The following is an 11,084-nucleotide window of genomic DNA, read 5'->3' on the forward strand; positions in this document are numbered from 1 at the left end:
TTACAAATATGAATAGAAAAATACTAACTAGATTAAAATGGCTCAGTATAATAAATATAGTACTTATATTTTAACAATGAAACCTCATTTATTATCAACCCTGCTCCACAAATATGTGGTTAACTAATATAAAGTTATTTTGTAAAATCCAATTTGCACCTCAGAAGCACTTGTATAAAAGTAAAAGAAAATAATACAAATGTAAAGAAAGAGGTCGAGTTTTAATGAATTCCTAGAATTATTACAAGCGTTACATACTGTTTAGAATCTACTCAGAATGAATAATTTGCAAAGGACTAACCTACTTTCAATGTTTCTATCACAATTGCTGCACAATAATAATCAATTTTCATATTTAAATAGTGCAAAATCTCTCAATTATTGGATGTAGGTTTAATATTACACCAATGAACAGTTTCAGTCAAACTAAACCCGAGTTTCACATACATATTCCTAGCACTTTTATTGCCAACAACGCAAAACGCCACGACCTGTTTGCCTTCTTCTCTCAATCTATTTGACATTAGTTTCAGTACCATTGCACCATAACCTTTTCTTCTATGTTGTTCGAGTGTATAGAGATGTCCAAGTGCGCCCATTTCCTTGACAAAACACCAGGCTATAAGTTCGTTGTTATTGAACAGTCCATAACCAAGTTTGGCTTTTATTAGCAGCTCGAAGTACCACACCGAAGATGGGTAGCGATGTGGCCAAACATCGTCTACTAGTTTAACGTACTCCATAGGTAACAACTTGAATGTAAACCCTGGTGGTAATCTGAAAATTGAAATAATAAGAAATCAATATAGTTTACACTAGTTTACAATTAAAAACACGCTTGAATAAGATAAAAGCAGTTTGAAGTTTGATGCGTTTGAAGCGATACTATTGGTTATTACAAACACATTGCTCGCTATACATCCTCGCACATTGGGTGGGTGAAAATTAAAATTAATATGCAAGTTAAAAAAAAATCTTTTTATCTATGAATTAATTGCATGCATACATCATAAATTTCACTTTCACCTTGGCTTTGACTTTCCTTAGAATTATTTTCAGATATCCTTCATAATATCACAATATAGATAAATAATGTAATTTTAATTTTATTGCCTTATAATAATTATGCACTTTATTTAATGATTAAATGTTTTATAAGTAACAATGCAATTTATTTGGTGATAATATAATGGCATCGACCTTGCTAGACTTAAATAATACCCTGATATGATATCAAAGTTATGTCAATAGTATTTAAAACTGTACCTATGTAGCAAAATAATTTGTACATTGTTCCAAAATATTGCCGAAGAATATGTCTCTACAGCTGATAGTTTCCGTCTATCAATAATTTTTTATAAAATATCATAATACTAGATGATATGTTTGTTTTAATTAAAAAGGTATCTAATAATTTCAAATGAAATAGCGTGAAGCCATAAAATACAGCTTTCATTCACCCACACAGCTATTTGTTCTAATTTCGTAAATCGTGGTAAAACGTTACACAGGTAACATAACAGGGTCAAATTTTATCAGGTTAATTATATTAATGTATTCCTTGTATTCCTACACATTATTTTTTATAGTACAAGTATAGGTGATCTCGGGACCCTATGGGAGTATAAATTTGGCATAAATGCATATTTTCATAATTATTGTTTATGTATTACTAGCCGTGCTTCGCGGTTTTACCCTCATTTCTCCGTTCTTAGCATGATGAAATATAGCCTATAGCCTTCCTCGATAAATGGGCTATCTAACACCGAATGAATATTACAAATCGGACCAGTAGTTCCTGAGATTAGCGCGTTCAAACAAACAAACTCTTCAGATGTATAATATGAGTATAGATTTCAATATTATTTCCAGTGTGGGAAAGTGATGACGCTATATAGCGCTGTCATTTTTCAACACTGCCATAACTTTGTACACTTATGAAGGACCGGCGGCAATACAATAATGTCACGAGTTAATATTATAAAAATATTAAGAAATTATTAATATTCTTAAATACTTACGTGATATCATAGATTGGTGCATTGTTTTCTAAATAAAAAGTTTCGGTTGATGTAATACTGGTAAATTCAAAATTTTTTTCACTCTGTATTGCGAACAAGACATTTTTTATGTGTTGTGGTGCAAATGGTATTTCCAAAGATTGTTTCCAGTTTATGATTTTTGTTTCTTTGAGAGCTTTTATAAGCTCACTCGTGTCGTCTTTAGGGGATTGAATAATTACTTCGTTGAATTCAGCCTGTAAAATTAATGTTAACCACAAAATTATAATGTAGTTAATCCAACGTCATTATTAGTTTTTGATACTTAAGTTGTAATAATAATTTAAATAGTTTATTCAATGCTTTTAATATTTTAGTCAAGTCTACTAATTGCATTAGATTACAATATATTATTATAGAAGATTGTCCATAAATCTTGAAACACAAATATAACTGCGCCTACATGTTAGATAGACAACAATACTTTGCTTGTAAGCAATTTTGCTCTTTCGATTGATCAGGCACTCGTTTAGCCTTGATCTAAATTCTAATTATTTGACAAGTTGCGAAGAATCTATTTCCATCAGAATAATTTTATATCTGCTAAAATTTAAAACGCTTGAAACCAGCAATGAAATTTACATAATCAGATCACAAAATAATTTTGGAATTATTAATTAACTATTAAATTTCTTACTCACTTTTTTGTTAATGCCTACAAAACCATTCGACAAATCACCGTAAGGACAGTACACTTTAAATCCATATTCGACGCCGTTTTTAAGAATGCATAGTTCAATATCAAGAGTAGTGTACCCAGATATTCCTCGAGGCCATATTTTTTTAAACTCGTGCATGAGATCTCCCCACCTTTCCACAGGCAAAAATATTAGCGGGTCTTCGTACATGGCAACAAGCAGAATACAAGAAATATTTAAAATATCACAGTCTGTACGCGTCCACGGCCGGTCAATGCACACTGCATTACTGTTTTCCTTCTGGTGTATCAAGCTTGACAAGATAAATGAATCATCAGTTGTTTGAATTACGTGCTGAATAACTGTTGTTATCATTATAGTAGGTGGATTTATAAATATAAAAAGCTATATTACAAAAGACAAAGAGTATATTTTTAACTAATTTACAAAGGCTATTTCGTTATTTAATATGTATATTGATTTATTGCAGGATTGCACTTTATTGCGATTCAATGTTCGACGAATCATAGATAAAATATCAACCGAAGCTTAATACCTAGTTGTGTTTAAAATAACGATAAGATTTTTTATCTTTATCAAAACAGCCTGATGATAATCGCTGCAAGCGTGGATTGGTGAAGGGAATAATCAGCTACGTGTTTAAATAAAGTTTGTTTTTCTTATACCTAGTATATTTCAAAGAGGCTGGTAATAAATGAAACAAACATTTAACATTTAAAAACAATTTTATTTAGGTGTTATCAGTACCCAGCTGACATTGCCAAAGTATTGGAAGCCTAACTTCTTGAAGAGTTTTTGGGGTTTCACATTATCTACCAAAGTATAGGATAGAATATCGTTGTTGGCTTTTAACTGATCGTTAATAGCATATTTTGTCACAACTTCTGCATAACCTTTTTGTCTGTGAGGCTCAAGGCAATACAGGTGGGTGAGGGCTCCTTCAGATCCCACTGTTATCCAGGCTAATGGTTCATTGCTTGTAGAATATAGGACATAGGTGAGACCATTCTTCATCAATACTTCGAAGTATTTCCTAGACCAAGAACCCGTATATGTCCAGGTTTTGTCAATCAAGTCTATGTGCTCTGGCGTAAGAGGTCCGATATAAGTATCGGGTGGACAGCTGTAACATGGGAAAGTGTTAATTTAAATAATATAACTAGCTGCGCTCCGTGGTTTCAACCGCGAAGCTCCGCTCCTGTTGGTCTGAGCGTGATGATATATAGCCTATAGCCTTCCTCGATGGCTATCTAACACCGAAAAAATTTTTCAAATCGGACCAGTAGTTCCTGAGATTAGCGCGTTCAAACAAACTCTTTAGCTTTATAATATTAGTATAGATTATGACTGAAAGTATGTGCTCTTGTAGGTCATCTCGTGTTCTAGTTATATTGTTCGAGACTAATGGCAATTGTTTATTGGTTTAATTACGTTGGTTATCATTTAGTTATGATAATGCAATTTAGGTTATCCAGTACGAAAGGCAAAATGATGCATCAATTTATATTTAAAAGCAATGAAAATTTACATTGTTGCAAGTATTTTTCGGTAATTCCTAATGATGAATGAGGAAAATTAAGAAATATGTGTAACATAGAAATTACCTCAGGTTTTCGAATGGCGCGCTTTGTTTATCTAAATAATACGTGTTAGCTTTCTCATCAAATTTGAATTCCAAATTGAAATGAGTACTTATTCTTTTTGTACATTCGATAACTTCATCGGAAGCTGATTGGACTAAAAGCGGTTTATTCCAATCTATCAATTTCGTCGACATAAAACTTTCTTCTATGATAGAAATGCCATCCAGTGGAAGGATCATAATTTGCCGAAATTCCTCCTGTAATTGAAAATAGATTATGTATCTAAAAAAATTCTAGTCCTTTGTGGGGAGGTAAAGGACAATTGCATCGCTGTGTAACTGTTAGTTTTTAACAGCTTTGCATTTTCGGTATGGTTCGGAGATTATTTTTTTTATATAAAAGTAAAAAAAAGATTAATTTATTTAAAAATAGCAATTTATTTAAAAAAAACATATTTATAAATGGATACAGCCAGGGTAATCGGCTAGTTATTATTTATTAATTAAAAATTTCACTCAATCCCAGTGATAAACCGGAATAACTAAAAAGTTAGCCTTAATCTCTCCAAATTAATGTGGCTTTTTCTCTATAAGAGCTTATCCAACGAACTCGAACTATACTAAGTACTTATTCTTATAGCATTAGAATAGTTTGTTGAACAATACCTTATCTGAAATCGCAATAATACCATTGGCCAGTTCGCCGAATGGGCAATAGATTTTCAACTGCAGGTACGAGAGGATCCCGGGGTATTTCAGCTGAGTGTTCATTAGAGTATGGGCTATCAGATGTCGGGGCCAATTCTCTGTATATGCATCCCTCAATTGATTCCAAGCAGAATGTGGAATTTCGACAAACGGTTCCATTCTGAAAGCGTCTATTAACATTCATTTAATATTTTAATTAAAAATTAATTATTTACACTCATAATTAATACCAACCTCTCCTTCCTAATTCAGGCCATGGAATAAACAACCAACCAACATTTATCACACTTTCATTAATTTATAGAAAATTATGCACTGTATTATATTTCATTTTGACATTGAAATTCACGATAAGATACAATTGTAATTACAACACTATAGTCACAACGTGATTGGAATATGAGTTTAATTTATAAATAGTAGTCAAAACTCCTTCGACTGATAGAAACCTTTTTTCGTTGTCTGCGAGATTGTGGTAATCGTTGAAAGAAGTTGACCGATAAACTCACGTCTGCAGCTCACATTACTAATAAAATTAACGAAATATAAAATAACGAAAGAGGTAATGTTTAATGGCGTGTTATCGTATAATGTACCTTGTTCTTAAGATATAGAGTATACTTTGCAAATTATGTATCTGCTCTATTTAAGACATTTCTTTTAAATTCACAAAATGAAAGTGCATTATGCACATTCGAAACAGTTTTTACCTTTCTTCGTTAGATGGCACTATTAAAATATTATTAAAAGCTCTACATAGACTATTTTATTATGAGGTATTATTTAAATTCGCCTGTGAATAAAGTATAATAATATATTATTTATTGCTCCAGTTTGTTTAATTAATGCCAAGAAGGACTAAGGAAACCATGATAATTTATTGAGATTTAATCCAATTTCTTTTATATAAGGACAGATCGTAAGCATAAGTTTTTTCATGATTTCCATTTTCAGGAATGGATTTTCCCCAAATTTTTTAAAACGCCATCTAGTTCACAACACTGGAACTACTACAAAGCGAAATAAGTGGTTCATATCGAAGTTTTAAGCGACAATTGACATTGTTACCCAGTTGCCTCTTGTCGTGTTTGTGTTTAATGTCATTGTTCACCACATTAACTGAAAGAGGCATTGTCAATACGGTATAATACACAAAGAATACACATTTAGTTCTTGTTTTCTCTGCAATAATAATATGCGAATGACACATTTAACACAATATCCGATACGAAATTTGGATAATGTATTATTATAATAATTTGACTACCTAGCTTTCCGCCCCGGATTCGCCTCTGGTTTGATTATGTCTACACTATGAATTACCAAAATTCTAATGAAAGGACGTAAAGTATATCTATACGTTCTAATTTTACTTCATTATACGCACACAAATAGTTTCTGCCCTTATTCATGTTCCCGCTTAATTAACATTTTATAAAAGCGAATACTTAAGGATCTTTGGGACTACACATGTTTATACGGATTTCATTTATTTTACATACATATTCTACACTAATATAAAATATATATAATATAATCATATCTGTAATGACTGTAACATTCACAAAGAGGTCTTATAACATTTAGTACACATTGTGCTTACATCGAAAGCACTCGAAAGGTACCTCGATTAAGTAAAATATGACGAAAATGCTCAAATAAAGAAAAGTATCAGTCATATTTTAATGGGGTATACATTGTGACGTGAACAAGAGCCCAAATAGGGTATCTCTACATCCATACTAATATTATAAATGCGAAAGTAACTCTGTCTGTCTGTCTGTTACTCAATCACGCCTTAACTACTGAACCAATTTGCATGAAATATGGTATGGAGATATTTTGATACCCGAGAAAGGACATAGGCTACTTTTTATCCCGGGAAATAGGATAGGTTTTATCCCGGAAATCCCACGGGAACGGGAACTATGCGGGTTTTTCTTTGACTGCGCGTGCGAAGCTGCGGGTGGAAAGCTAGTTTGAAAATAAATTCAAACGTGATCACAAAAAGCTCAAAAAATATTCGGATAAACGTAAATGTATAACGATTCCCCAGATCTTTCTGTATCTACGATACACACCTGAGGGCTTGATACATTACTGCGAAACGTGGTCCAATTAGCAAATAACGAGACTCCGTGACTATCCTTGCATTTAAATGTGCTGTTATATAAATAATTATAGTCCGAGGGCCTATGTTAATTTTTACCCTCGCTAGTTATTCACAAAGTTGGGTTGTTAGGTGATGTATGAGTACTATTATATGACTGATGCTCGACCCTGTTTTACCGGGGATGTAAGCAAATTAATAATATAATGTTACATAATATTATGTATTATATAATTCAGCAATAATTTACAAAGCTTTTATATAATAAAAACTTTTAAAGATTGATTAAGTATTTCCTTATTGAGTTCATATATTATTTATTTATTTATTTAGGTAGATACATCGACAGATCGCGCATTCATCATTCGAATTATTCAAATATTATATATTACTAGCGGTCCGCCCCGGCTTCGCCCATGGTACATATGAAAAATAGATGTTGGCCGATACTCAGACTTACCCGATATGCACAGAAAATTTCATGAGAATCGGTCCACCCGTTTCGGAGGAGTATGCAGACTAACATTATGACACGAGAATTTTATATATAAGAAGATATATATAAATAGGTACCTAAAAAAAGGAAAACATTAAAATCTTTGCTCTATATTTACTCTATATATTTTATTAAATTCCATATACCTATTATATTGTAAAATTTCATAAACATATTAGCGTAAAAATATAAAGGTTTTGTTCACTACCGCGGAAGACGATACTTTGATTTCCATTTTAACTATATTCAAGAGATGTCCGCAATATTGTCAAAGTTCTTTGTATATTAAATTTAGATCCTTATACTTACTTTATAGTTGATTTTCCCAAGCCGTAATAGAATATAATATTTCTCTTTGAAACTTATTTCAACCGACTTCAAAAAGGACGTGCTTTTCAATTTGTACTATATTTTTTCTTCTTTTGGCTTTGTTTTATCAGAACTTTCGACTGAATAAACCGATTTTGATGATTATTTTATATTAGAAGGTTGTTGCCTTCCGTATAGTCCCTATGAAATTTGTCTATCTGACAGTTTGAGGGCGGTTCAGTATTTGTAAAAAATAACTATTTATCAATGAGAACTTTCTTAAATTAATGAACATGTTTCAAAACACAATGTTGAATCTTAGACTATACTGCAATGCAATATTAACTTAGATTTGATATCGTCTTCACAATGCTTCCTTTAAATAGAATCACTATTTCTTACAGTACAGATTATAATATTTCGTTCAATGAATTTAATTGAACTGTGATATTCCTGCTTGTAGTTTAGTTTCATTAGATAGCAGATAATTTGGAAAGAGTTGTCACTTTTCGAGAAGATAGGATACAGAGGGACTTTAGGGATAGGTTTTAAACATGCTTTTATTCTCCTTACCTATATGTTTGTATGCCTTTCTTGTGTGTCTCCTATACCTCTATTGATTAAATTCTTACTTTGTGCACTTATCAAGGATCTATACCAATAAACTGTATTAGGACAATTAAAATTTTATTCAATTCTCTTAGTTCGTAAAGTTCATTTTTTATCTAAAACAACTTCTACTCATGCTCCTATTTCCTATGTTAGGTTCTGTTAGGTATTAGTCCAATGAAATGATTGCAATATAAAATATTGTATGTTGTAGGTTTCTATTAATTAATGTGTAAACATAAATTATAGAGTATAGAGTAAATAATAACAGACAAAATTAATTATAACTCCGTTTATATTTTGGTCTGGTTGCCAGCCGCCCCAGCCGCATAATAATGACACATTTGATTAACATAATATTATTTATCTGTTATTACAATTACAGATAATAATAAGGCCATGTTATTTATAATCATTGTTTAACATATTGTATTTTTACAATTAACTATATATTATACTAGCGGTCCGCCCCGGCTTCGCGCGTGGTACATATTTACGTTTTCTCTACATAAAAACCATCCTCGTACTTCAAGGAATATAGTAAAAAAAGAATTATCGAAATCGGTTCAGCCGTTCTCGAGTTATGCGCTTACCAACACATTTTGCGATTCATTTTTATATACAAGATATAGATAGGCATGGCTATTTATCAATGAGAACTTTCTTAAATTAATGAACATGTTTCAAAACACAATGTTGAATCTTAGACTATACTGCAATGCAATATTAACTTAGATTTGATATCGTCTTTCACATGCTAAATAGGCATGTTATTTAGAATTGTTTTATTTCTGCGTGTTAGGATGATGTTACCATTGTATGATATAATAATAACGAGAAATTGAGATTTATAAAAACTTATGAAGTGATGAAATGTCTTTAAAATGTCTGTATATTCAATTTATATCGCGAGTTGTGGATTTTTTAAATGTATTTTTTTATGTTACAGGGAGGCAAAGGCGCTGCATGGTGGCACAGATAGTATAAATACTTTAATAGTACGGTAAGAAAATTGCGTCGCCCATAGACGACCATTACAGAGGATATGGGTGTTGCCTACCAGAAACATACATACATTATGAATCACTTCTAGAAATTAAAGGGAGATCGGGAGACTGTCCCCGTGACCACGCTCGTTGCAAAGTGTGCGAAACGTCGGGAATTAATAAATCGCGATTAAAATCCGTTAAAATTCGTAATTTCTACTCGCGTAAAATCAAACACTAGAAAATACTATGACTCACTTAGTACCTAGTTATAGTGATGATTGCTTAAAGAAAAAGTCCTCTATTATGAATTTATGACATCGCAAAAGCACTTGGGATCTAGTGGGGCTCAACTAAAATTATTGCTTTATCTGCCTGGACAGTTATTTTTCATAGAATTCCCTTTGATGGAATGAGGTCAACGGAGCATTTCTGTGAAGGGTCAGTTATTTTAACGTTTGTTGGTGTATTGAAGTAGTCACTGATTGACTGTATAATTTACTATTGAACAAATGGAAGCAAATTTTTTAAACAAAACTTTGCGTATATTGTGTGCGCAAATAAAAGAAGTATACATTAAGCACTATAAATAGAAATATAGATTTACTAATACTAAAGCTAAAGCTATAGGTACTAAATATGACTTTAAGTTCTATTAAATAAGATGAACGAGAGTACGGAGAGTAACTACTTAATATAATTAAAGTTGAATATCGATGGATCAATCGCAAATTGTGGCGAATAAAAATAGAAATTATACTTACTATGTGGTGACAATATACAGGTGATGATGAAATTATGAGTTATGTAAGCTCAATAAAAGTTTACTTTATCTTCTTGTCTTTTATTTGCACCTGCCAGTTGACTATTATTGCTGTGAATATATCACTTTTAAATTCCATAATAAAGTTCTTAATAAATCCAGACAGAGATGACTTCATAATCCTAACATTTATCACCGTAATCACGTTTTATAGGAATTTATCTAAGACGTGCCGTGACGTATAGCATTTTCTTGAAAGGTCAGAGGATAGGGATGCGACCTCCACAACCTCTGTATGGAAAATGGATACCGTTTAATCAAATCTATTAGGTAAGCACTTCGAAAGGGTTAAAATATTACGACGTGTTTACATAAGATGAACATTTTGGTTAAGGATAGATATTCGATACCTATCTGAACTTGTTTGGAGAGATCTCACCCGAATTAATTTAGGTAAACTAAAGATTTCACATAAATGCTATTAACAAATTTATTGTGTTATAATAAAAAAGCATACACACATAGAGCGTACAATATTATAAAAAGTACCTTATTAATATAATGGTGCAGTTTCCTGCACTATCTATATAATACACATGCGCCGATTAACCATGCCCAGAGTGACGCTACAGCTATTAGTAAGTAAGATTAATTATTATTTGTAGTTTGAGAACTATTGATATTATGAGCTAAGAAAAAAGAAACGTGGACTCCCGAGCGATACCAGATGCTTACTGATAAAGAGAATACAATTACTACGTAAGACTTACTGATAAGTAAATGAAACGGTAAGTAAGTATAC

The 11,084-nt window shown here is 31.8% G+C and overlaps 2 protein-coding genes across 3 annotated transcripts; both read right to left on the reverse strand.

Moving 5' to 3' along the window:
* Positions 1-22: 22 nt before the first annotated feature.
* On the reverse strand, positions 23-3,021 carry LOC149901619 (uncharacterized). The gene is made up of 3 exons (XM_090110895.1): positions 2,702-3,021; positions 2,022-2,257; positions 23-777 (listed from the first exon to the last, which is right to left on the reverse strand). The coding sequence occupies exons 1-3, from the start codon at positions 2,906-2,908 to the stop codon at positions 375-377; spliced, it is 846 nt and encodes a 281-aa protein (XP_089967021.1). The 5' UTR covers positions 2,909-3,021; the 3' UTR covers positions 23-374.
* A 404-nt stretch (positions 3,022-3,425) lies between these two features.
* Positions 3,426-5,523, reverse strand: LOC149901620 (uncharacterized). 2 transcript variants are annotated; one of them, XM_090111021.1, is made up of 4 exons: positions 5,244-5,523; positions 4,968-5,169; positions 4,324-4,559; positions 3,426-3,842 (listed from the first exon to the last, which is right to left on the reverse strand). In XM_090111021.1, the coding sequence occupies exons 2-4, from the start codon at positions 5,166-5,168 to the stop codon at positions 3,446-3,448; spliced, it is 834 nt and encodes a 277-aa protein (XP_089967147.1). In that variant the 5' UTR covers position 5,169; positions 5,244-5,523; the 3' UTR covers positions 3,426-3,445. The 2 variants fall into 2 exon arrangements, with proteins under 2 accessions (XP_089967147.1, XP_089967145.1); XM_090111019.1 differs by having other exon boundaries at positions 4,968-5,179.
* Positions 5,524-11,084: the final 5,561 nt, after the last annotated feature.

Source organism: Colias eurytheme, chromosome 16, assembly GCF_061535395.1.
Source record: "Colias eurytheme isolate Ceu_HAF_F1 chromosome 16, ilColEury1 Martin Lab GWU primary, whole genome shotgun sequence".
Lineage (NCBI taxonomy): Eukaryota > Metazoa > Arthropoda > Insecta > Lepidoptera > Pieridae > Colias > Colias eurytheme.